Here is a 26,551-nt window from a genome sequence, read left to right as displayed (position 1 = left end):
AAAATGCAAGTGAAATGAAAAAGATTGAAGACCTATATCTAACCCAGCACCTCTCCAAAAGATGTGCCTCCTTGGCATAAAGTCACTTGAAGTGTTGGCTGTGGAGCAAAAGTAAGGAACAATAGGGAAGCAATTTTTGCCTAAAATTAACTGATGTTGTCAGGTTCTTTGTCACATTTCTCCAGTCATATTTTATTATTATTAGGATTCCACTATCTAAACTTCCTCATTCATCAACTTCCCTCATTCTAGTTGGCCAGATGGGACTCTCTTTGGTTCAGGTTTAATTTTGATGCTCCAGCCATCCAGGAGACTGAAGGAGTCAAGGGAGGTGATTGTGGGTTGTGTTTTAAGTACTTAGTGGGTACCAGAAGTCAAACCTTCATGAACCAGATGTGCTTATTCAGTTTATTTTTTTTTTTAAGATTTTATATTTATTCATGAGAGACACACAGAGAGAGAGAGAGAGAGAGAGAGAGAGGCAGAGAGACAGAGAGGCAGAGACACAGGCAGAGGGAGAAGCAAGCTCCATGCAGGGAGCCCGAAGTGGGACTCGATCCCAGGTCTCCAGGATCACACCCTGGGCTGAAGGCAGCGCTAAACCGCTGAGCCACCCGGGCTGCCCACCCCCCCCCCCTTTTTTAAAGATTTTATTTATTTGCTTGTTCAGTTTAGAGGTGCAAGTGGGATACAAACAGTAAACCAGGGGTTAGGTGCAAGATAGAACAAGAGGAGAACTGAGTTCAGAGTTAAGGAAGTTGTTTTCAACAGAAGAGTTAAATTTTATTCCTCAGCTACCACTGACTATAGTATTTATAGTATTTATATGGTCTCTGACCACCATCATCAGAATTACCTAGAGTTCTTATTAAAATGCAGATTGTTGGTAACTACCCCCAGATCTCCCAAATCAGAATCTCTTGAGGTGACTTCTGGGAAACTGGAAATCTTTATTTTTTTTTTAATTTATTTATTCATGAGAGACACAGAGAGAGAGAAAAGGCAGAGACATAGGCAGAGGGAGAATCAGGCTCCATGCAGGGAGCCCAACGTGGGACTCAATCCCGGGACTCCAGGATCACGCTCTGGGCCGAAGGCAGGCACTAAACCACTGAGCCACCCAAGGATCCCCCGGAAATCTTTAACAGGATTTTCCTCACCCCGTCCCCAGTCAGTGTGCACTGAAGGTTCGGAATCACTGTATAATGATTGTAAAAGTTACCAATGTAACTTTTATTTTAATATTTTTTGTTAATCCTTCAAGGATGTGCTTTTTTCACATGGGATATCTGTTTGATTTCAAGGTTGATGCCAAATACTATGTTGAGAAGGATTTAGGGGTGACATTTTCTGTGTATTAGTGTTGTGATTGATTAGTTGATGTGTGTTACGATTGTGGGAGGAAAGGGGTATTGCCACCCCTGCTCTTAAAACTCTGAAACATGACATCCATTAAGTTTCCCTTGTTCATATATGTTTACTCAGTTTTCTGAATGTACCATCTTCATAAGAAGGGCTCAGGCATATATACCTTTCATATAAATTGCTCTTCTTTTATTCATTTCAGATGAGGTGGTGGAGCAGAGGTCTGGTTCTTCAACACCTCAGCGTTCCTGTTCTGCTGCTGGCTTACATAGACCAAGGTCAAGTTTTGACTCTGTGACTGCGGAGGGCCATTCACTTTCTGGCTCTCTTACCGGCTCTTTGACTGGAAGTACATTGTCTTCTGTTCCACCCCGCCTAGGCAGTCACACCATGGATTTTTTTGAAATGTGTGCCAGTCTGATCACTACTTTAGCCCGTTGATGATTCTCTAGTGTTTGTCTTTCTGTTATTACACTGTGAAAATCAGATAGATTCTAAAAATTATTGTTTTACTTATGATATCACATACTCTGGAATACTGATTGAGAGTTATGAATATTTCCAGGGGACACTCAATGCCATTGAAATTACTGAAAACAAAAAAGTCTCTAACATTTTATTTACCTGAAGACATCTGTAATTCTATTTTGCCTATGATAAATTCATAGAGGCTCTACCTTTAATAGGTGAACATTGATGAAAATTATTGTTAATTTAAAATTGTGAGTTCACTACAGATGATTAATACACCTTCAGTGGTGAATCATCTCAAAGAGTGGTTTGGCCTCACCTCTTGGCTTTACTATTTAATGTAGGTAAATCCAGTTTACTTCCTAAAGTTTGGCAGGCTTTAAGCTGTGTTTATGCACCCAGTTCTCTTGCACAAGAAGAAAAATAATACAGCCATTAGTAAGATAGTATTTAAATGTTGAAACATTAAAGGCTGGCCCCCCAAATTTCAGAAGCCGAGTTGTTCTTGTAATTTTAGCTTTAGCAAATATTGCCTAGTGTTTAACAGAAGGGCTGTGGTCCTGAAACAGATAACTGGTTTACAGGTTCCTTAAAAATAACTTATAACCAGCTAGAGGTTTTATTTTGAGATTTCCTTGAATAACATATTTATCTTAAGAGTCTTCAATGTTCTTAGTACTGGAACATCTGGAATTGCAACAACTTTTGTGTTTTTCATAAACAACATTTTTTTAAAAAAATATTTTAAAACATGCTTTCAAAACTATCTTTCTCAAATTCTTTTTGGCTCTATTTATTTTTGTATTTTATCAAGCATGGTGAAATAGATAAGTTAAATGAAACAAAGCAAAATTATCAACAGTCCCTTAAAAGAGAACTCTTATTTTTGATGTAATACATGTGGTGGTGGGGAGTGTGCATGGGTATCCCACTGCATATCACAATACTAATTCTTCATCTGAAGTTCAAGTTTGTTATTGCAACCATCCCCCTCCCTCACCTCCCCACCACCATTGTCTTTGTTTTTTGATCCTTCATGGCTGATAGACTTAGCTTTTAAATCTTTTCTGCTTCCCTTTCTCTATTCTCTATCTTGGTTGCTAGCCATTCAGTTTGAAAACAGCTTTCTGGCCCGAAGGGCTTTTGTGTACTTCCTAAGCTTGATAGGCACTGACCTTCACTGTTGAGGCTGTTAGGGTAGGGAAGCCTTAAACATTAAAAAAAAAAAAAAAAAAAAAAATTCTCTTGAATAAATATATGTGTTGTTTATATATATACATATATGTATTCACACACCAGGGCTTTTAAAGGAAAACCAAACTGTTTTGCTTTGTGCAGGTTTTTTTTTTTTTTAAGATTAAAAAGAAACCTATATACAGCAGAGTAGATAATAGCTCGTTGCTTATACTGTTTTAGTGAAAGTATTTAATTTTTAAATTATGTGTAATTTATCTAATTTGTATTTATTCATTTGTTTAACGTGATGTAATTAACACTCTCATTCACCTGACCCACCCTAGAAAAGATTAAGCTCTTGAAAACAGGTTTCTCTTTGCCAAAAATAATGTTTTCTACCAAGAAGCAAATGAAAATCTGGCCAAGTTTCTCTTATAAGAGTTTATGGAAGATAAGCATGCCTGTCTTTAAGTAGTTTTGAGTCAGGAGTTTGCGGTATGTCACATCATATTAGTTTATAGAATTTAAAAAAAATGGTGTTAAGTTAATCTTAAGTTTGAGTTCTTAATATCAAAAGGAATTGTTGCTTCCCAATTTGGGAAAGAGGGTGGGTTTGCATTAAACCGTTTTAAGTTTAAAACTTGGAAAGATTGCCATCTAGTGGCACCAAAGGGTACTTTTTATGATTGTTTTTTACAGGGATAAGCAGTCCAGCTGTATTAGTCTGATGTGTATTATAGATAAGGCATAATATTGGCCTCTCCAAATGTGTAAATACCTCTTTTGGGAAAAACAGGGCCACCTCATAATATGTGCTTGACTATGAATGGGATGACCTTAGAAATAAGGAATTAATCTAATGATTCCTTATCCCCAATGATAAAATTCCTAACAATTTTGAAGGTGGAGAAACAGCAGCAAGGAAGACAGTAGCATTTTAGCTTTGTTAGTCTAATCAGATATTAAAAACTTATTCATATCAAAATTACTTTATATGGGTGGTTATCATGTTATTTGAGAATTAGAAATATTATATACTATTTTCTCATTCTTGCCATTATTCGTGAATATCTACATTTTGATGACAACCTGTTGAATATTAGGAAAACCAGCATTGCAGTTTCAGTTCTTGTATGCTTCCATTTTTAAAGCACAGAAACTCTGAATCTAGAAGGTTTAGTACATTGCTTTATATAGAAAAGATTTCAGGAGGCTCAGCCCAGTATAATAGGGGCTAGAACATTGTCACAGGAGGCTTTTGTTGCTAATGGGCAGGAAGATAGAATCAGTTGCTAAATTCCCACATTTCAGTCTTGTAAGCTGGTTAATTGTGGATGTGGTATGTGGTGGTTAGATCTGGGATGGGAAGAATTTCTTCAAGTTAAGATTTGGGAGGAGAGCTTCTATTATTAGGTTAGAAAAGACTTAGCTACATCATGGAAATGGACTCCATATGGTTCTAAAAAGCAGTTCTCACACTGTATCCCTGAGGTGCTCTGCTAAAAAACGAGTCCATTGAGCGAGTTTGGAAAATGTTAGATGCCACACTCCTGCTTGAAGATGACAATAGATATGAGCATTAAAGACTTTGAAAAGCCCTTCAGTGAAAAAAAAAAAAATTTGACCTTAACCCTGCTTTGTCCAAATTAATTTAACTGTATTTTAAATTTAATTGCCCATGGGAAAGCACAAATTTGAAAAATACTATTTTTGGAAAATTATTGTCCCAGGTTTCTAGAATTGGTTAATTATGTTTATTAATACATACATGTAATTATGTAATTATAACTACAGAGGAAGGAATAGAATTAAGATTTCTTTTCTTCTTTTCTGTTGGAGACAATATGGTTCAGAATCAGAAAAATTTCATTTTAACCCGTGGACATATCCATTTTGAGTAAATGCTGGACTAAACAGAAATTTGTATGTCTGCGATGTATTTCATAGTACCTTGATTTTCTTAATCAGGTTGTGATTTGTTTGGGAGCAAAATTTATTTTTTGTTGTGTGGAATGGATAACTGAAAAACCTTAAAACCGATTACTTGGAAAAAAGGGCTAAGAAACTAGTGACTAATGCTTATGGCTCTATGGCTTCTGTGAGCAGTGAGTCCATGACATTGATTCTTACTCTAAAAATGTGTAGTCAGTGAACATTTTCTAAATACTTTTATATTGGACAGCATATTTAGCTCTAATTCTTGTAATCTTTTAATGTAGGAACAGATAACAAATTGAATAGGGACATAGGCAAACTATTTCAAGTTGGGCTTTTGATTTGATTAACAAACTTTTGACACACTTTTGTAATCTCAAGTGTTTGCTTTCCTTGATATTAGCCATCTATAACAAGAATCTAGGAGCCTAAATTAATCAGAAGTACCAGTATTTCTCAGTCAGGGAATTGGCTATATGTTTTAAAAACAATTCTCCATTTTCTGCAAATAGGGTTCCCATGACAGTTACATAATTGTGGGCTTGCTTTTTCTTTATTCTCTAGCCAGTTTGTACTCAGGGAAAATAAATTGGTTTTTTATATTAGAAGAGACATAACTGAGAAAACAACCATATACAACTGTTAGTTTTCTTGACTATTTGAATTTATCTGTAGCTTCTATTAATGTGCAGTATACTGAATTAATATAAGCACTGTACCTTCCACTTATAAAATGTAAAAGCTTAGAATGTGGTTACCACAGACACTACTGTATCTATGTTTATTCACTGGTTAATAATTTAAATTCTATTAATGACTGTGAAGTCTCAATATCTAAATGCTAAACATGTTCACAGTTTTGTCTGTTTATGTTTTTAAAGAACTCCACCTTTTCAATCTGGCATTTCTTTACTTGGTCATTCTATCACTCTGTGACTTTTTAAATAGGGAATTAATTTATTTTAATAATAGTTTTCAGAAGGTCTATTAGAAATATCTGGTTGAGGGATATGTGCAATCTGCTGGTAATTCACACCTATGTTGGGCCTCAGTTTGTAACCCTTAAAGTGGGAGGAATAGACTAAAAGGCCTCCAAGGTACCTTTGAACTTTAAAGTTGTGTCTTTGCCCTTTTCATGTGATTTGTGTTAGTGTTCACTTTTTAAATATTTAGAGATTTTTATATTAGTGTGAATGTTCTGTATTTGTTTGGTGAGGCATTTTAAAGGTATATACTTGAAAAAAATATAAATACAGCTGTTCTTTGGAGCACAAATGGGAAAAATCACCCAGAAAACCAAACATGTTGAAACATCATGTGCACCATAAGTAAAAAACTACTATTTTGAAGTATTGGAAGTGTTCCATATAATTTTATAGTGATTTTTAGATCCAGAGACCATATCTATTAACTTATTTAATACATTACAGTAATCTTGTGAGGTATAACCATTCTCCAAATGAGGGAGCAGGACCACAAAGTTCTTCATAAAGCTTTAATGCCATGAAAGTATTCAGCGATGATCACTGCTCTTAATATGCCACCTTCCTCCAGGAGAGAACAGTCTGAATCACTGAAACATCGGAGTAGTTGAGTAATAAACACATATATGTATTGCCTTCAAGTCTTAGAGTGATATAAAGTAGTCTTAACTGAATATTTCTTAGTTTAATTATTTGAACCGGTTGATTGTATTGACTAAATATAATTATCTGAAGTATTTATGATGAGCATATTGTTATTTCTAAGTACTTCTGAGTTATTGAGGGTGCTTACACAATACTGAAGAAAGCATGATTCTTCCTTTCGTTTTATTTATATGAATCTTGTAGCAGTCTTTTATAAAAAGTAAAACTAGCCCCAGCCCCAATCTTAAATTATCATAGTTTTTGATTATTATCCAATAAATTCGGCTTATCTAAATTTCATATACAGATTGATAATTTTTCATTTTGTATGGGTATTTAGATGGTAAACACTTTCCACAGAGTATATTTCTGTTCACAAACTACTTAATTAGTATTGGCTTGATATTCTCCCAAATCTTACAGAACTTTGAAATGTCATTTGATGAGCTTCAAAAATGATATGTTACTTAAGTAAATGCTGGCATCCTTACTAATCTTTCCACATACAAAATCTTGATGCATTTGATGCCACTGAACAATAATAGCATAAAGAACAGGACTCACAGTCTAGACTGGATTGAGTTTTAATTAAACTTTTTCAGCCATAACCTGATAAGAATCAGTTTGGGTCTAGAAGTAACCAGACTGTGGGCCTGTATTACTGTAGTGAGCCAGTGTTTGTGTTTACTGCCACACTTGCAGAGCAGTGCCAGTTTGCAGCTGAGACTGTCATGTGACTTTGACTTTTGGTAACTACTTGTTTATATCCAAAAGCAGTTTAGATTTTATGGAAGTAGCTCATGATTGTTTGGACAAGCAAGGTAGGTGAATTTCAGTTATATTTAAAGTGCAATTATGGAAACCCTAGAGTAGTGTGTTCTTTCCAGGAAAAAAACCTTAAGTGTATTTGTAGACTATCCTAGCCTGACAACTTTTCTGAACATACATAAAATTTTGACAAGGTTCATGCGTGTGATTTTTCAAGTTACCTATTTTGTGTTGATTTAAAATTTCAAGGAGAAATAGAAATGTTCTAGCCAAGGAGAACTGCATAGTTAATTTTTTTGCTGCTAACATAAGCATTTATTTCTCACAGCTAAGAATCTCTTTTAAGTTAGTTTTGTTACAAAGAAAGGCCATTCTTGTAAGACGGATGACATTTTCCTGAATGGAAAATGAAATAGATCCATTGCTCTGAACAAAACACCTTAAATTTGTGCCTTTTCAAATTATAGGAATAGTAATAATTAGTCAAATATTTGTCTGAACTCTTTTTTCCTAATTGCTCTCATTTTTCCTTAGATCTGCCCTCCACAAATGGTTACATTGTTTGCTTTTGCCTGTTGGCTTTTCAGGCTCCTTTGGCCAGGCCTCACCCTATCACTGTCAGAAGCTGTTCACTGGATGTATTTTTCTATTCCTTTTATGTTGCTTTACTTTTTAAGTCACTTTGATGAAACTCTGGCTGCTTCTCATGTTTTTAAAATGAATGCAATGATTAACAATCTTTACATTTCAACCCTTTAAAATGTTTGTAAAGGCGAGAAATAATGTAGAACGAACAGAAATCTAATTTGGAATGTGATTCTCAGTTTGGTTGAATTTTCTCATCTACAAAATGTGGACAATAACCTACCTCACAGATGTGTGTGAGTAACTGTTTGAAGGCCCTTGCTTAAATACAGGGTTTATCATCATATTTAAGGTAAATCCCTTCCTATTTTTTTTTTAAAGTGGGTATCTTTGATACTGATAGGATGAGTATTGATTTTAGGTAAGTCTCATGTAGTAAGAATATAGTGGTAAAAAGATTTAAGACTACAGTTTCACAAATTATGGTATTCTTATTTTAAGTGACTTAAAATTTCTTGAAAATATCAAATACTCAAATTTTGAATTTGTCTTTTGTGGCAACGAATATTCAGAACCTCTTAAAATGTTGGCTGAAGCTGCCTTAATGTACCAAAATACAGCTTTCTCTCAAGACTGTTCACAAATATCTCTGGTTGTACAATGTTTTGTGTGTTTAATATAAAATTGTTAGAGAACTGTGAACTCTCAGCAGAGTAATCTAAATATTGTTTTAAGAAGAATGCTTGTGTTCTTTGTCAAGTATGCTTAAATATAAAGTGGATTTTGAGTGCAACAAAAAAAACTGAAAGTTGATAGCCATCAGTTATGACCATGACAATCCTAAGAAAATGTAAGATTGGATATTAATTAGTCAAAAAATTTTCAATATCCTGCGTTCATTCTTTCTTAGCCTGTTTTTGAAAAAGAATATCCCGTAGGCTAATATATTCACCTGTTGAAGCACTTGATATGTATCTATTAAAATCTTTTTAAAACTTTTGAAATTGAGATCACTTTTTATAATTTATTTCTAGAAAAAGGAAAAAAGCCCCGACATTGAGTGCTTTTGTGTTTTAATGCCATAGATTCAAATTTCAGTTTTGTTTGTTGTGTATTTTTTGTGGGTATTAAATGATCAGTGGGATGGCTCTTCCAGTAACCATGTGGTAAAGATGTCATTTTGAACTACACAGCAGTTCATAGTTACAGGTTCTCTCTGATTAATATTTGCACTGTGCATATTCATAAGTAACAAACACAAAAGAGAAAAGCAGCCTGATTGCTTATAAGCTTTTTTCACAAAATCAAATTAAAGTCTCTAGTTAATGTGAAAGCTATTTTTGTTTCTGCTCAGTCATTAAACTAATATTCTACACATAAATTAATAGTTACAGAGAAAGTTGTTGTAGAATAAGACGGCCTCCGGTTCTTTGAAGAATTCATACTACTTTTGTCATACATTGTAGTTTCTAACTTTAGCCATTGTATATTCTATTGATGCCATAACAGATTACTACAAACTTAGTAACAACACAAATTTATTATCTCACATACAGTTCTGTAAGTCAGAAGTTCACTGTTGCTTCTTCAGATCGCACAAGGCTGAAAACCAAAGCACTGGTAGGGTTGGGTTCTGGGGAGTAGACTGTTTCAAGGCTCTTTGAGGTTGTCGGCAGAATTTAGTTCCATGTTACTCTGGGATTGAAGTCCCATTTCCTTTGTGGTTGTTGGCTAGGGATCATTTGGAGCTTCTAAGGGCCACCATTGTTTACAGGCCCATGTTTTCGTTTATCTTCAAGGCCAGCAACAGGGGGCTCATGCTTTGAATTTCTCCTGCCTCTTATGTCACTATATTTCTATGACTGGCTGGCTGACTCTTCTGTTTTCCTCTTCTGATTTTAAGGTTCCCTGTGATTAAATTGGGCTCACCTGGATAATCTGTTATAAAGATATTATTTATTAGAGAAAGAACTCAAGTGGAGGAGAGGGGCAGAGGGAGAGGAAGAAGCAGACTCCCTGCTGAGATGGAGCCTGATATGGGACTTGATCCCAAGACCCTGAGATCATGACCTGAGCTGAAGGCAGACGCTTAACCTACTGAGCCATCCAGGCACCCCTAATCTCTCTGGCTTAAGGTTAAATGGCTAGCAACTTTAATTTTATCTATAAAGTCCCTTTTGCCAAGTCACATGTTTATAGGAATAACACCAAGGCATAAAGATCACAGGGGAAAAAATTCTGTTTACTACAACCATAAAATAGGAAGGTGTAAAGGACCTCTGACCTAATAGAACTTTACACTAAAGGCTGCCTAGGCTAGACAAGATTTCAATTTGCGTTATTCAAAGAGATTTGTTTTTATTAGTTAAAATGGTTTTCCTTTATTTCCTAAATTGCATGGATGAGGATGCTTATCATAGGAAATTTGAAAAGAAAACAGAAGTATGAAGAAGCTGAAGGAAATATCATCCCTACCCTAAAATAAATACTTTTTAGGAATTTGTCATTATATATTCATTGTTTTCTCTTCCTATAGTTTCCCTTAGAATCTATGTTTTAAAAGTTCTGAAGATGTGTGGGGGAGGTTCTGGTCAAGAGAATGCTATGTCATCTTGGAAGAACCAGGTGTTTCACAGAAGTACTCAAAAGGAGAAAGGGAAGGTTTTGTTGGTACATGTTTATAGGTTGCTAGAGGCCTGGCCTGTAAGTAAATTGGAGTGTGCCTGTATTAGCCTCTGTTAGGATCAAGTTCCTTTGAATGCTGTTGTCTTTATCTTTTTATACAAAATTAAAACAAAAAAGTCCATCTTTCCATTTAAGTTTTATGCTAGGTTAGGGTTTGTAGGAGGCAGATGGCATCTGCTTGGACATCACTGCTTGGACAGCAGCAATATTATAGTGTTTACAGTGTTTACATTAAAAAATTTGGTACATCAATAATGAGAAATTTAGTTTTGAATGCTAGAATTTAAAGAATGGAAGAAATGTGGCTGACATTAGTGAAACAGAACTATAACCACATAGTTATAACCATTGATTATGGATAGGATAGAAGCAATTCTTCCTACAACCCTGTTCCATATCAATAAATAGTAATTTCTGTTAGACCAAATGATTCATATTTTAAAACCTTCAGTTTACCTATATATCCCAGCCATTCTTTTAAGAGTTGAATGTCAAAACTATATTTTTGTTTCTAACATCTTCAACTACAGAAAAGGCCAAGTATTAATATTTATACCATATTATGTACTAAGGATTTTAGGACATTTTTATTTATATTTTAGCCTGATTACAACACTGAAGTAGACAAACTGAGTGTTACTAGCCCTGTTCTATTGAGTAAATAGAGGCTCAGAGCTGAGCTACTGAATTACAGCAAGAGACCATCTGATAAGCTGGCAAGAGTGATATATAGTTTCTGACTCTACTGGACAGGATTGTTGGCAGGAAAGGTCTCTCTTTAGCCTGTCTCTCACTTACCTCCTTGCCTACAGGCCATACTTAGCCTTATCTTCTACAGTGCCCACTGTAACAGGTCTTTTCCTGGAGTATGGGAGAGGGCTGTACTTGCCTCTCACTGAGTAGCAGATTTAATTCAGGGAGTCCAACAGAAATAGATTTCCAATATTTGGTACCAGCCTTAATCTCATCTCTCAAAAAAGAAATCTGAGTAATTCCTTAATTTTCTGTTCCACCTGTACTTCTAATCAGTCACCAAGACATTTTGTCTCTTTACCTCTGTACTATCTCTAATGGGGTTCTTATACTAGATAGTTCTCTTGCTGCTGTCTTAAGGCCTTTTGCCTAGAATATTAGAGAAATAAAGTTTTTTCAGTGTATCAGCCATGTTGCTATGATAGTTTTTCTTCCTTCCTCTCTAAATATCTGGCACTAGTTTCCTGCTTAAGACCTCTGAATGTCTCCTCACTCTAGCAGAAAATGTCCAAGTGAAATCTTTAAGTTGCAGTTTACCCCATTGCAGCTCTGGCCATCTCTCACCAGACATAGCATGGATTTTCCATCTGTGTGTGCTCCTTGACCAGCAAACATACTTGCATATAAACACTGAATTTCGGTGTCCCTTTATCTATAAAATATTTCTTAATCTTCTAGGCATTTCATTTGTGTTGAATAAAAGTGATGAAAGCAGACATCCTTGTTTTTGACCTTAGCAGAAAAGCACTTAGTTTTTCTCCATTAAGGATGAGATTGCCTGTGGGTTTTTCATATATGGCCTTTATTATGTTAAGGTATGTTTCTTGTAAACCTACTTTGTTGAGGGTTTTTATCATGAATGGATGTTATACTTTGTAAAATGCTTTTTCTCCATCTCTTAAAATGATCCTGTGGTTCTTTTTTCTTGTTGATTTGATTACATGTTGATTAATTTGTGAATATTGAACCACCTTGCAACCTAGGAATAAATAAATCCCACTTGATTGTGGTGAATGATTTTTTAAAATATATTGTTGGATTCATTCTCCTGGTATTTTGTTGATTTTTACACCTCTGTTCATCAGAGATACTGGCCTGATGTGGTATCAAAGAACCAGCTCCTGGATTCACTTATCTGTTTTATTAGTTCCTATATAATTTATTTCTGCTCTAATCTTTATTATTTCCTTCCTTTTGCTTATTTTATGTTTTGTTCTTTTTCTAGCTCCCTTAGGTATAAGATTAGGTTATTTGAGATTTGTCTTGCTTTTTGAGGTAAGCTTATATTACTATAGACTTCCCTCTTAGAACCACTTTTGCAGCATCCAAGAGTTTTCATACACTTTTTTTCCTTTTATTTCCTGGTTGACCCATTCATTGTTTAGTAGCATGTTATTTAACCTTTATTTGTGGTCTTCCCAAATTTTTTCTTGTGGTTTGACTACTAGTTTCATACCGCTGTACTCAGAAAAGATGCATAGTCTGACTCTGATTTTTTTAATTTGTTGAGGTTTGTTTTGTGGCCTAATATGTGATCTATTCTGGAAAATGTTCCATGTGCACTTGAAAAGAAGGTATATTCTGTTGTTTTAGGATGGAATGTTCTGAACGTATCTGTTAGATCCATCTGATCCAGTGTGTCATTTAAAGCCATTATTTCCTTGATTTTCTGTTGATTTGTCCATTGATGTAAGTGGGGTGTTGAAGTCCCCTACTATTACTATATTATTGATTAGTTTATGTTTGTTATTCACTATTTTATGCATTTGAGTGATTCTGTGTTGGGTGTATGAATATTTACAATTCTATCTTTTTGTTGGATTGTTCCCTTTACATTTATATAGTGTCCTTTGTCTCTTGTTACAGTCTTTGATATAAGCATTGCTACCCTGGCTTTCTTTTGACATCTGATTGCATGATGTTTCCTCATCCTTCACTTTCAATGTGCAGGTGTCTTTAGGTCTAAAATGGGTCTGTTGTAGGCAACATATAAGTAGGGTGACAGGATGGATAAAAAATAAGACCCATGTCTTTTGAATTTTTGAATATTTAATCCACTTACATTCAGAGTAATTACTGACTGATATGTATTTATTGCCATTTTATTACTTGTTTTGCAGTTGTTTCTGAAGATTTTCTGTTATATTTGGGTTTCTTTCTCTTTATTCTTTGCATATTTATTAGTGATTTTTGATTTGTGGTTACCATTAGGTTGGTATGTAACATCTGCATATAGCAGTCTACATTAAATTGATGGTCATTTAAGTTTGAACCCATTCTTTACTCCTGTCCTTCTCATGATTTAGGTATGTGGTGTCCTATTTTACATCCTTTTTGTGAATTTCTTGACTGATTTTTTATGGAAATATTCATTTTTACTGCTTTTGTGTTTTCTACCTTCATATTTCCATTTTGGTCTTTCTGCTCAAAGAGTACTTGGTAGTATTTCTTGCATGGCTGGTTTCATGGTCATGAACTCCTTTAGTTTTTGTTCATCTGAGAAACTCTCCTATTCTGAATGATAGCCTTGCTGGATAGAGTATTCTTGGCTGCAGATTTTTCTCATTCAGCTCTTTGAATATATCATGCCCTTCTCGTCTAGCTGGTAAAGTTTCTGCTGAAAAATCCACTGCTAGCATGGGGTTTCCATTGTATGTAACTGTCTTTTGTCTTGCTGCTTTTAAGAATTTTAATTACAGTATGTCTTGGTGTAGATCTGCTTTTGTTGAGGGTTCTCGTGCCTCCTAGATGTGGCTATTTCCTTCCCCAGATTAGAGAAGTTTTCAGCTATTCTTCAAATAAATTCTCTACCCCCTTTTCTCTCTCTTCTTCTGCAACTCCTATATTATGAATGTTATTATGTTTGATGGAGTCACTAAGTTCCCTTAGTTTGCTCTTGTTTTGCATAATTTTTTAGTCAGCTCGATTACTTTCCCCTACTCTGTCTTCTAGGTTATTAATTCATTCTTCTGTTTCTTTCAGCCTGTTCATTCCATCAAGCATATTTCTCATTTCAGTTATTGAACCTTTTATATTAAGTATCTCACTGATGTCCTCCACTCTTTTCTCAAGTCCTGTGAGTATCCTTACGATCATTTAAAAAAAATATATTTTATTTATTTGAGACCGTGAGAGAGCACAAGCAGAGGGAGAAACAGGTTTCCCGTTGAGCAAGGAGCCTGATGCAGGGCTCAATTCCAGGACCCTGGGCTCATTACCTGAGCCAAAGGCAGATGCTTAACTGAGCCACCCAGGCACCCCAGGTCATTGCTTTAAATTCTCCATCAGGCATGTTACTTGTATCTCTTTTGCTTAGATTCCTAGCCATGGCTTGTCCTGTTCTTTGATTTGGGACAAATTCTCCTGTCTTCTCATTTTGTCTCAGTCTCTATGCCTGTTTCTGTGTTAGTAAAGTCAGCTACATCTCCTGTTCTTGAGGGTAATGGCTTTATGAAGAAGTCCTATAGTGCTCTGTAATGTAGTATCCCCTGTTCCCAGGGCCTGGCACTTCTGGGAGTATCTCCAATGTGTGCTGGTTTATCCTTCAGGCAAGTTGTCTACAGAAGCTCTCTTTGCCTGCTGTGGGCAGTGGCTCTGGCTTGAATATGGTGTGCTTTTAACGAGGTGTGTTCTGGTCTGCTTGCGAAATGAGGACAGTCACAGTTGCCACTGAAACCAAGGCCTCACAAACTCCCAGGTTGTAAGAAGCAGTGTTGACAGATGCTTGTGCTGGTCTTCTAGGGTTTGAGGCCTGCTGCCTTGAGACTGAGGTAAGCAGAGTAGGAAAAGTAGTTCTTCCGGAGCTTGGGGAAGTGGGACTTGGTGTAAGCAAGTTAGGTAGTGAGTATTAAGCTGTGCTGGTTCCTGCAGGTGGATCTGTGCTTATGCTAAGGGATGGGGGCAGGAAATGGCACCTCTCAGTTCCTTTATTCCTCAAGGGGTCTCTCCCTGAACGCTATCTCTCTGGGACTTGGAGCTAAGCAACTAACCCTCCTATCTTGTGCTCCAGTGGCTCTTCAGATGGCTGTTTCTACCCCTGTATGTCCTCTGCACTCTCACAGAGCCAAGCACAGTGACCTTTAAAACTCCAGGCTTTAAGCTCCACTGAATTTGGCCCCTCTCACATTCTAAGCCAATTGCTATGGGCATTCATTTTCCCTGCATGCTCCCATGTGTTAGTCTGTCTCTTGCCCTTCTCGACAATCATGGCTCCCTTCCCACCACAGTGGCCATGACAAGCTGTGTTTCCGCACTTCCTGCCTTTGATATGTGACCACTTCTCTACCTTTAGTTGTGGAATTTGTTCTGCCAGTGTTCAGATCAATTTCTGGAGCATTTAGTGTGATTTGATAGTTACATGGTCATATTTGTGGGATGAAGTGAGCCTAGAATCCTCTTATTCTGCTGCCATATTCCCCCTTCCTCTATGAATACTTCTGATGCTTGGCCTTTATTGGATGAGTGCCACTTGGAACATGAAAAAAGAACCTAGAAGCTTAAAACATAGTCTCACAGCAAACCTGAAGAGTCTCTTGCCTCTAGGAAACAAACTGAGTGATGAGCATTAAGGAGGACACGTGATGTAATGAGAACTGGGTATTATATGCAACTGCTAAATCACTGAACTCTACCTCTGAAACTAATACTTCATTATGTGTTAATTGAATTTAGATAAAATTTTTTAAAAAGCCTCATAAAGAATGGGGCCGTAGGACAAATTCTGTCACACCTTTGAAGGCTAAAGAACAAAGGGGCCCCCTGTGTCACAGTCAGTTAAGCATCCAACTCTTGGTTTCAGCTCAGGTTGTGATCTTGAGATTGTAAGATGGAGTCCGCTGGAGATAAAAACAATGGAGTGAAATTGTTCAGTTTTTAGGTGTTGAAGAAGCTAACAATTTTTAAAACAGCTGTATACCTATATAGATTTTTTTTTCATGGACAGGCAGTGCACATCATGTAAAAAACAATGTTATTTACAGCTTCATTTTATTTTTCTTTAATTGTATTTAATAGGTGTTCAGGCATAGAATTATTTTTCTTTGGGCAATAGGATGTTTTAAACAGTATATATATTATTTAAATTGTGTTAAATAGATTTAGGCTCTTCCTTCAAGAATAAATTACTTTTCAGCATCCTATTCCCACAAGAAGCCAATATTGAACAGCATTTGTCTGATTTGAGTTTTTTGATTAAAAGGAGGACACTTATACCTTGATGTTTTAAAGACTGAGCCATAATTATATTTTAAGGTTATACCTTGAATCTGAGTATTTAAAAGACCTTGGTTACAGTACTTACTTTTCAGAAGTAAATTATACCCAATTTAAATGCACAACATCTTCTAGAAATTATAAACACTCGTGTACTAATATTAGAAGCAGACTAACCATCTGCACAGCTGCCTAGGTACCAGAAGGCATGATTTCTAACTTTGGCTATGGCTTATTAAATAAATGCTCAAATGCTAACACACACGGTTTCACACTCTCTTGAGCCAGCAGTGAAATAGATACTGACATGGACATTGAAAGATAACCATTGAGTAAAACCAACGTCTAAATGTGGAGGAGTTTTTCTCTTCTCAGTATTCATAGATCCCACCATCCCATTTGACATGTGACCTGAAACTGAGGTGAGGAAGGGCTGAGGTCTCAGGCTAGTCTTTTCTAGTGCAGCCCCTGCCATGGAGCTTGATCTTCCTAAGGTGACCAGCCTTGATGCCTGAAAAAAACAGAAACATAGAGGCCAGCGGAGCAGCGGGTGGCAGATTTCTTAACTAGTTTGATAGTTAAGCTCTGTAGAAACCTCTGATAAGATACTTAGGAGACACAAGAATTAAGTCTCTTTCAAAGTAATCCTTAAAACTTCCTGACTTTAAATAAATGCAGGAGTCTTCAATGTATAAAGTATTTAGAATTCATGATTTGAAGTATAAAATCAAACTACTTACTTGAAATCTAGGTGTTCAATTAGTACATATCCATCTGTAGAAACAAAAATCACTAGTCTGAAAAGTTATAAACAGTGACTGAAATTTTATGGGTAATAAGCCAGTAACTTACATTTGCCTTTGGAATTGCGACAGATCACTAGATTTTCTTCAGTGGTATCAATGACTTGCAGTTCTTCTCCAGGGGTTATTGGCAAATAGAATATTCCATTTCTTGAATTACTGGAACATGCCACTGCTGTGTTGATGACAGTAATCTCTTTGTCATACTGAAATAAGAAATTACTAATCAGACTGTGCAGTTTTTATTCTAACAAAATTAATGGAAGGACATAATATAGTAACCTCAAACTCAAGATCTAGATATTAAATAACATCTAAAGGAAGAGGAAAGTACTGGTAAAATGCCACTCTTACATTTAGTTTGGTACTGTCATATTTTCAAAGTGTTTTCACACTTCTTACCTAATTGTCTTTGAATGAATTCCGGTGGATGAGACATCTGTAACATGGGTATAAATTAAGTTCCATGGATGGTATTTTAGCTGTTGCAGTAATAAAGTTACCACTAAACTCAGAAAAGTAAGAGGGAAATAGAAATCCTCTTTGTGGAGTGCTTTAGAGTTTATAATGTTCTAACATACCTAGCATTTCTAGTACTCTAGTACTAACATATCTAGCATTTCTAGTACTCTTTCTACCCTTCCTCTCTCTGTGGGCTTATATGTGAAGTAGTAGGTATGGGGGAGGGGGGGAGGAGCAGTTCCCACTCTCCTGTGGTCAAAGACAGGCATTTGTGAAAAAACTGATGAGAAATTTAATTTATGGCCTCAAGGGAAGTTTTTTCTGTGTGATAAACTAGCCAGCCTATACATTTTTACCTTCTAATGTATTGATATCTCTTGACCCAGAAAAAGTTCCAGAATACTTGGCTTATATTTATAGACACCTAGTTAACCAAATTAGGATGGCCAGACATCTCCTTCCACTCAGGATAGCCTGCTTATTATACCTAGTATCTGTATTTATACATACTTAGAATTAGGTATGCCTCCTCCCACTCTCAGAAGTGTGCTGAATTCAGATAATAAAGTATATCACTCTATACCAAATGGGATCTGATCCACAAGATAGATTTTTCTTTTGTCTAACAAAGTAATAGCTTTCTCGCTGATTTCTTACCATTTTCCAGGCCATCGTTCACTATGAATACAGTGATTTCTTAAAATGAAAATCTGATCAGGTCACTTTCTTTTTGTCAAGTTCTAAAGATTCTTCATTACTTTCATGATAAGATCCACATTTCTCAGCTTGACATTCAAGGTCCTTTGCATACTGTCATTTCCCATGCTTTCATTTCTCTCCCAATAATGAAGCCACATCAAGCTACCTCATGATCCTGATTACACCAGGTACCTTTTATATTTACAAGCCTATGCTCATATGGTTTCCTCTGCCTGAAATAATTTTTTCTCTAACCACTTCACATGGAGATTTCACAACTACCATGTATGTTTTTCTATTTAACTGCACTTTGTGTATACTCCTATTACAGCATTTTATACATAGTATCTTATAAAATGAAAGTGGAAGACAGTTTTATTCATCCTTGTATTCTCAAAGTCTAGCGCAAACGAGGCACTAAACTTTTGTGATGTGAGCTGAATAAAAATTACTGATACGGCATAGTTTTTCTAATGATATATAAGGAAAATCCACCACAGATAGTAAGGAAGAATGGAACCATACACATGAAATATGAGACAGTGACAAAGTGAGAGAAGTCCTAGAGGGAATATAGGGTCTTTTCAGCAAGTAATTGTTATACTGTTCTTTTCTTTTCTTTTTTCTTTTTGAAGATTTTGTTTATTCATGAGAGACAGAGAGAGAAAGAGGCAGAGACACAGGCAGAGGGGGAAGCAGGCTCCATGCAGGGAGCCTGATATGGGACTCGATCCTGGGTCTCCAGGATCACACCCTGGGCTGAAGGTGGCGCTAAACTGCTGAACCACCGGGGCTGCCCAACACTATTGTTTTTCAATTAAACTAATATCACAGTTGCAGTAAGTAATATCATATTATGATTTCTAGATATAAGTCCTTATCAGCTTTGGTCCAAAACAAGAGTTATTAATGATTATGAAGGATTTGTGTATATTCTTTTTTAGTTCAATCCAAAAACATTCTGGACATTTACAAAGGTAATTTTATTCTGCTCTACACTTGGATATAAAAGTAAGACAACCGTGTTCTCTAAGAGCTCATAATATTATTGGTGAACACATAATTGCAATAATGTTAATGCTTTTGATAGGCTCAGATATAGAGGTATACTGAGGAAGGGCAATTTCCTTAATGAGGTCATTCTTCCTGGAGGAGAAGAGATGCCTTGACTGGGTGTTGATAAATGAATGAAAGCTAGTCAGATGGGGAAAAGTAGCAAGAGTATCACCAGACAGGTAGGGCAGACCAAGTAAATGCCTAGAGGAAGGGAATAAATAGCAGCAGGACTGAAGTGCATGTTCATTGAAGGGACAGAACTATAAGTAGTTTGTTGCCAAAGACTGAAGTGTAAGGTGAAGAATGGCAGGAAATAAAACCTGAAAGATAAGCAGAAGTCATAACATGAAGAGCCTTATATGTCATGTGAAGAAACACAATCTTTATCCGTTCGGTAATAGGGAATAGTAGCGACTTGGACAAATTTTGTAAGCAGGATGCCCACATTCTGTCTCTCATCCAGTATCTGGGACCTAGGAGCTATTCAGTATATTTCTTAATTTTTCTTTATGAAATTATAAGGCAGGACTGTTTGAACCTTGGAATTAAGGAAATACTCCTTAATGGATTCATAATGACAGAAGTAGTCAAGGAGGTTCAGATACTGCTTCTTTCATTTACTCATTCAGTTGTTCATTTATCTAATTCATTTACTCACTGAACACTGTGGGTCCAGATCTATTGGGAGCTGGGGAGCAAACTTGAATGAGACAAAAATTTTTACTTAGGACTTGAGTTCAGTGGAGAATACATACACATACACAGGCTTTGTTATAACTCATCAGTGTTAAAAAAAGATACGTGTGTAACAGATAAAATGTGCTAAGTTCCTTTCTTAGGAAGAGAGGGTGACATTTGAAAAGAGCCTTAAGAATAACTAAGGCGTTTTTCCAGGCAGAGAGGATAGCCTGTATAAAGGCAGGATAAGATAGAAATGCATCAGGAAAAAAACCATCAGCTGTTTAGTCATGGGTCCTTTCTATTCCAGAGGCTAGAGGTACAACACTCTTGTAGGATCTTTAGTACTATTAAAAGTTAGGAATTTCTGTTTTTAATTTTAACCTTCAGAGGAGAACCTACCTCAAATTGTTCTCTAAAACGTTTTTCTTCTTTTTCCATTCTCATCTTTTCTAAGTTTTGCTTCTTTGTTCTAAAGAAATGCCTAAGAGATAAAGTGGCAAAAAATATGCAAGTCAGGTTAAATGTACCATAATAAAACTCTAAGTTTCCAAATGTATAAACTCATTCTACTTCACAATATTTTGGAGAAAATCATACATATATAATCCTATATAGATGTCTTTGTAGATAATTATATAGATACACACATACTTCCATTAGAGCAAAGTGTAATATTCAGACCAACTCAACAGAGTAAGTAATACCAATTGCTTTTTTCTATAATTAAAAAGGTGGTGGGGGCGCCTGGATGGCTCAATCAGTTAAGCATCTGTCTTCAGCTCAGGTCATGATCTTGGGATCCTGGGATCAAGCCCCACATCTGGCTCCCTGCTCAGAAGAGAGCTTGCTTCTCCCTCTCCCTGTGCCCCTCCACCACCACCCCCCGCCCCGCTCATGCTCTCTCTCAAGTAAATAAAATCTTAAAAAAAATTTTAAAAGATTGTGGTTTTTTTCTGGATACCAAGATCTTAATTTGGAATAAAATCAAATTGGTTAAGCAACTTAAACAAGAGATTCCTATGAATCAGGGTTCAAAATATAATTAACTTGTTTTAAAAATGATAAGTCTTTGTTCTTCAATCAGAATACTGCTTGCTGAATGATTCTGGAGAAGAATCAGATGAAGAACATCAAGATGCCACAAAATAAGTACAAAGTTGTCAGCATATAAAAGTAAATACAGTGGAGGCTGATTACACTCTTCCCCCTTTTCCTCCCTCTTGCACTTCACTTGGGGGTTGGTGCTGCTTTTTTAGCTGTTTAATATATCAATGGAGAAAAGCCAAGCAAGTCCTGTTAGTTTTATTCAGAAGTGCCTCCTGCATCTTTTTTGTTCTGTCCCAAGATTATAGCCACTTTTTTTTTTATTATAGCCACTTCTTACCTGAGATAACATCTTCCTCTCCTTCCTCAAATCCATCTGCATACCTGCCTCCAGAGTTACCTTTTAAAATGTAATTAATGCCACTATTTTGCTTAAAACCTTTCATTTGTCTTTAGTGCTCATAAGATACTAGCATGGTACACAAGGCATTTTATAAGCTAGCCCTAATCTACCTTTCCAGCTTCACACACACACAAGTCTAAGTCTTGGAACATCTTAGAAAGTGAGCTATTGTTTCTAAGCCTTTATACTGGGATATCCTTCCCCAACTTCTCTGAAAATTTGTCATGATCTTTGATTCATAAAAGGATTATGAAAGGGTTTAACTAGTATACAAAGCATTTCTTGTTGGTGGAATAAGTTATGGTAGAAACCATTTAAAAATGAACAAAAAGCACATAGAAATTGATACATTAATCTACAGGAAACTGATAACCCCAATATCACATTTTAAAATTTACTCAGTTGAAAGTAAAAGTAAACTATAATACTTGTTTTACAATGTTTAAGAAATAAAGCACTAGAAAATTTTTCCTGAAAAGACTTATGTGTACATTAAAGTACTAAACCTATTTCGTGGAGGAGTGTCAAAAATTTCACTGATACTTTCTCTCTTGAAACTGTTTTGCTATGCTATGTAAAAGTATGAAGTTTAAGGTGGAGAGATGCTATTTTAGTCTGTGAATACATCTTTCAATCTTGGGAAAAGTAATTTACATCAGGTCTAAGCCCATCCTGTGCCATCCTCTGAGTTTAAATATGGTAGAGATAGATGTCTGTTTGGGGATTCCCCTTTAGGACTTTTCTAGACAAGTTTCCCAAAGCAGACAGATCACACAGTGTTCCCAGATCAATGGCTATTTAGACAAGGATTTCCCCAAGACCATTGTTAAGAGTGCCTCAGATCCTGTGCCCTGTCCTCCAGAGCACAGATTACAGTAACCATCTGAGACCATAAAAACATCATCTCCCCCAACAGCCACCTGGGAACCTGGGTCACAAGAATGAAAGTTTGATCTTGAGTTGATTAAAAAACATTCTTTTTAAAATTCTAACACTAATGTAGTCATAACTAGAATTATGTTTTGGGAAATTAGTCTTGTTATGTGATTTCTCATGTAGTTTCTCAAAACTTAAGTTCTAATTGGTGTATTAATGTAAGTTCCATCTGTAGAGGAAAAGTTCTTACAGCCTAAAGGAAGACAGAGTTTTTTCATCATTTAATAATGGCTGTCTTGGGATCCCTGGGTGGCTCAGCAGTTTCGTGCCTGCCCAGGGCGTGATCCTGGAGTCCTGGGATCGAGTCCCACATAAGGCTCCCTGCATGAAGCCTGTTTCTCCCTCTGCCTGTGTCTCTGCCTTTCTCTGTGTCTCTCATGAATAAATAAATAAAATCTTAAAAAAAAATAATGGCTGTCTTGAAATCTTTCTTTATTCTCTATCCCCACCAAAGTCTGGATGATGATAATGAAGAGAAATGTGTGTGGCACTTTACATTTTCATATTCTTTATCTCTTTTAATCCTCTCAACTATACGGTGATAGAGGTGCTATTATTCTTATATTTTTATTTTTAAAAAATATTTATTTACTCATGAGAGACACACAGAGAAGCAGAGACACAGGCAGAGGGAGAAGCAGGCTCCATGCAGGGAGCCTGACATGGGACTCGATTCCTGGTCTCCAGGATCACGCCCCGGACTGAAGGCAGCGCTAAACCGCTGAGCCACCCAGGCTGCCCTATTATTCTCACTTTATAGATAAGGAACCTGACAAATTTAATGACTTGCCTAAAGTCACACAGCTAGTAAGAGGTATATATTTCAGTAGATAAGCTGTAATTAAGTATATGTGTGCGCCTACCTTTCTGATTCTTCAGCATCTTTTCTCCCTTTTTTTTCCTTTGCCATCAAAAACTTGGGCTTCCAGGTTTTTAGTTTATCTTCATCACTGAGGAGAAAGATATTTTGAGCAAGTAAATATGAACTAAGACATTTATGAAAACATCAGTACTATCTAGATAGTTTGTTTTACAGAAAATTTAAAAACATCCTCTAGAAGTATATTTGGATAATCTATGTCAAGACCAGAATGTAAATATCTTAAGCTTTGCAAGCCATACCATCTTTGTAGTAACTACTACACTCTGCTGTTGTGACTGTATTTACAAAAACAAATGGCCAGTTGTTTTGGCCCACAGGCCATCGTTTTTTGATCTCTGATGTGTGGCGATCCAAATTTGAAACCAGAAGTAAGAAATCAGCTTGCTTATAATCACATTTCCCTTCCTGAGCCTCAGTTTCTATACCTTTAAAACATAAATAATATTAACCATTACTTTGAGAGAAGACAAATCTCATGTTTAGCATTAGTAGAAAGAGATGCAGGGAGGAGCTGGGGAAGATGGCAGAGTAGGAAAACCCTAAGCTCATTTCATCACATGGATACAACTAGATAACAGATAAGTGTAAATAACCCAGAACTTGATCTGATGACTGGCAGAACAGACTCTTCATAGCTAAATGTAGAGAAAAGGCCATACTGAAGAAGGTAGGAAGGGCAGAGTCACTGTGGGGAGCTAAACAGACACTTAGAACTATACATAGGAGGGAGGGATGCTGTGGGCATGGAAAGGAAAGAAATAGACACCTCAGGCATAGGGAAGATCAACCCCCTCTCATAACATTTGGCTTTAAAAACCAGAGAGGGGCCAAATTTCATGAGTTCTTATCAGTGAGGTTTAACATCTGGAACTTTAAAAATCAGCAGGTTCAAGTCTGGGAGAGCCAAGAGGACCAGAGGAAGTTGAGTCCTTGTTTAAAGGGAGAGCACAACAAGCCCCTCCAAAGAGATACAGCCTAGAAGCAGCAGTTTGAAAAATGCCTGGGGCATGCAGGAGGGAGAGTTGTTTACTAATAGAACAGGCACTGGAAAAAAAAAAAAAAAAAAAGAACAGGCACTGGAGGGACAGGGATCTTCCTCAGAAACAAAGGAGCGGGCAGGCACTATTTCCTCCCCTGCCTCCCAGCCTTGACACCTATGCAAACCAGTGCTGTGAACACTTCATCTAGCTTGCTGCCACCGTTCACCTGCCCCATTCACTTCTGTGGCTCTGCTCCCTCCAGCCTTGCCTACCTTAGTCTGAAGGTTGCAGGTCCACTCCTGAAGTGCATGGTTGGGGAGACTTGCTGGCACTGCACCAACCCTTGCCTGCCTTCTGTGAACCTGCCCCTCCAGTGCACTAAACCCGTGCTACAAACCTGGCAGTGTGCAAGCAGACCCAACAGGGGGCAGCACCACTGCTAAGTGACTCCTGTTCTAGGAGAGGGAAAGATAATCATACATGGGGTCAGACTGTGGCTCTAGCAGTGGCCTGGGGGCAGACATCTGGTCTGACTGCACGCCCCACCCACCAATGAAAGCTGCTCAGGGGAAAACAGGGAAACTACCCTGCAGTTCAGTGCTACTGCATCTCTAACAAACTCCTGGTTTGAGTCATCTCAAACCCAAGGCACCTCCAGACTGGCCCACTAGTAACACAGGGACCAAAGTCTGCCTACAACAGGTAGAGAACCATTGCAGATGACTGGACTGAAGGAAAATGTGGCTCAGACATAATAGCAAGACACAGCACACCCAGGAGAGACTCCAGAAGCACCAGGTTCTGATGAACAGGGGACACTACACTGCAGGACACTATAGGACTTCTTCATAAAGCATAAAGCCACTACTTTCAAAGCAGGAGATGTAGATGACTTTTCTAACACATAAAATCACAAAGAGACAACATAGGAGACAGAGGAATATGTCCAAAGTGAAAGAACAGGACAAAATCGCAGCAACAGACCTAAGCAAAATGGAGATAAGTAATACATATGATAGAGAATTGAAAGTAATAGTCATAAAGATACTGGACTTGAGAAGACTGAAAGACCTCAGTGAGACCCTTTCTAAAGAGACAGAAAACAAAAAAACCTGAGATGAAGAACTTAATAACTGAAATTAAAAATACACTAGATGGAGGGTTACCTGGATGGCTCAGTTGGTTAAGCATCTGACTCTTGGTTTTGGCTCGGGTCACGATCGCATGAGTCATGAGATCAAGCCTCACATCAAGTTCTATGCTCAGCGTGGAGTCTATCTACCTCAGATTCTCTGCCCCTCCCCTGGCTCATGTGCATGTTCTCTCTCTTTCTCAAATAAATAAAATATTTTAAAAAATACACCAGATGGAATAAAGGATAGACAAGAGGAAGCAGAGTAACTGATCAGACATCTGGAGGACAAAGTAATGTGAAATAAGCTAAAGAGGAGGGGGAAAAATGAAAAGAGACTTAGGGAATTTACTGACACCATCAGGTAACATTCACTTTGTAGGGATCCCAGAAGAATAGAAAGAAAAGAGGGCAGAAAATTTATTTGAAGAAATAATAGCTGAAAACTTGTAGAAACGGGGAGGAAAAACATTCAGATCCAGAAGGTACAGCAAGTTTCCAACAAAGTCACCCCAAGGAGGTCCACACCAAGACACATAGCAATTAAAATGGCAAAAAGTAGTGATGAGAGAATTTTAAAAGCAGCAAGAGAAAAGAAAACAGTTACATACAAGGGAAACTCCATAAGGCTATCAACTGATCTTTTCAGCAGAAATTTCTTAGGCCAGAAAGAAGTGAGATGATATATTCGAAGTGCTGAAAAAAAAAAACAAAAACAAAAACAAAACCTTGCCACCAAGAATATTCTATCCAGCAAGACTATCATTTAGCATAGAAGGAGAGATAAAGAATTTCCCAGATAAATAAAAGTTAAAGGAATTCAAGACCACTAAACCAATCTTATTAAAGGGGACTCTTTGAGTGGAAAGCAAAGACCATAAATAGAAGTAGGAAA

At 36.8% G+C, this 26,551-nt stretch overlaps 2 protein-coding genes across 5 annotated transcripts in view; one reads left to right on the top strand and one right to left on the bottom strand.

The window, feature by feature from the left end:
• Positions 1-9,261, top strand: part of PRKAA2 (protein kinase AMP-activated catalytic subunit alpha 2) — a 67,527-nt gene extending 58,266 nt beyond the window's left edge. For 2 of the 3 annotated variants that reach the window (XM_025427768.3, XM_025427769.3), the window contains one exon: positions 1,568-9,261. In XM_025427768.3, the coding sequence (XP_025283553.1) occupies positions 1,568-1,806 (239 nt within the window). In that variant the 3' untranslated portion in view covers positions 1,807-9,261. The remainder of the gene's footprint in view (positions 1-1,567) is intronic. The other variant, XR_003128083.3, reaches the window with a different exon arrangement.
• Positions 9,262-9,449: 188 nt separating this feature from the next.
• Positions 9,450-26,551, bottom strand: part of FYB2 (FYN binding protein 2) — a 128,437-nt gene continuing 111,335 nt past the window's right edge. For both annotated transcript variants that reach the window (XM_025427772.3, XM_025427771.3), the window contains exons 16-20: positions 23,525-23,611; positions 20,678-20,759; positions 17,430-17,586; positions 17,318-17,351; positions 9,450-17,088 (exon numbers count right to left, since the gene is read on the bottom strand). In XM_025427772.3, coding sequence (XP_025283557.3) covers positions 17,067-17,088; positions 17,318-17,351; positions 17,430-17,586; positions 20,678-20,759; positions 23,525-23,611 — 382 coding nt within the window. In that variant the 3' untranslated portion in view covers positions 9,450-17,066. The remainder of the gene's footprint in view (positions 17,089-17,317; positions 17,352-17,429; positions 17,587-20,677; positions 20,760-23,524; positions 23,612-26,551) is intronic.

This window comes from Canis lupus, chromosome 5 (assembly GCF_003254725.2).
Source record: "Canis lupus dingo isolate Sandy chromosome 5, ASM325472v2, whole genome shotgun sequence".
In the NCBI taxonomy this organism is placed as follows: domain Eukaryota; kingdom Metazoa; phylum Chordata; class Mammalia; order Carnivora; family Canidae; genus Canis; species Canis lupus.
This window is presented reverse-complemented; position numbering and strand designations above follow the sequence as displayed.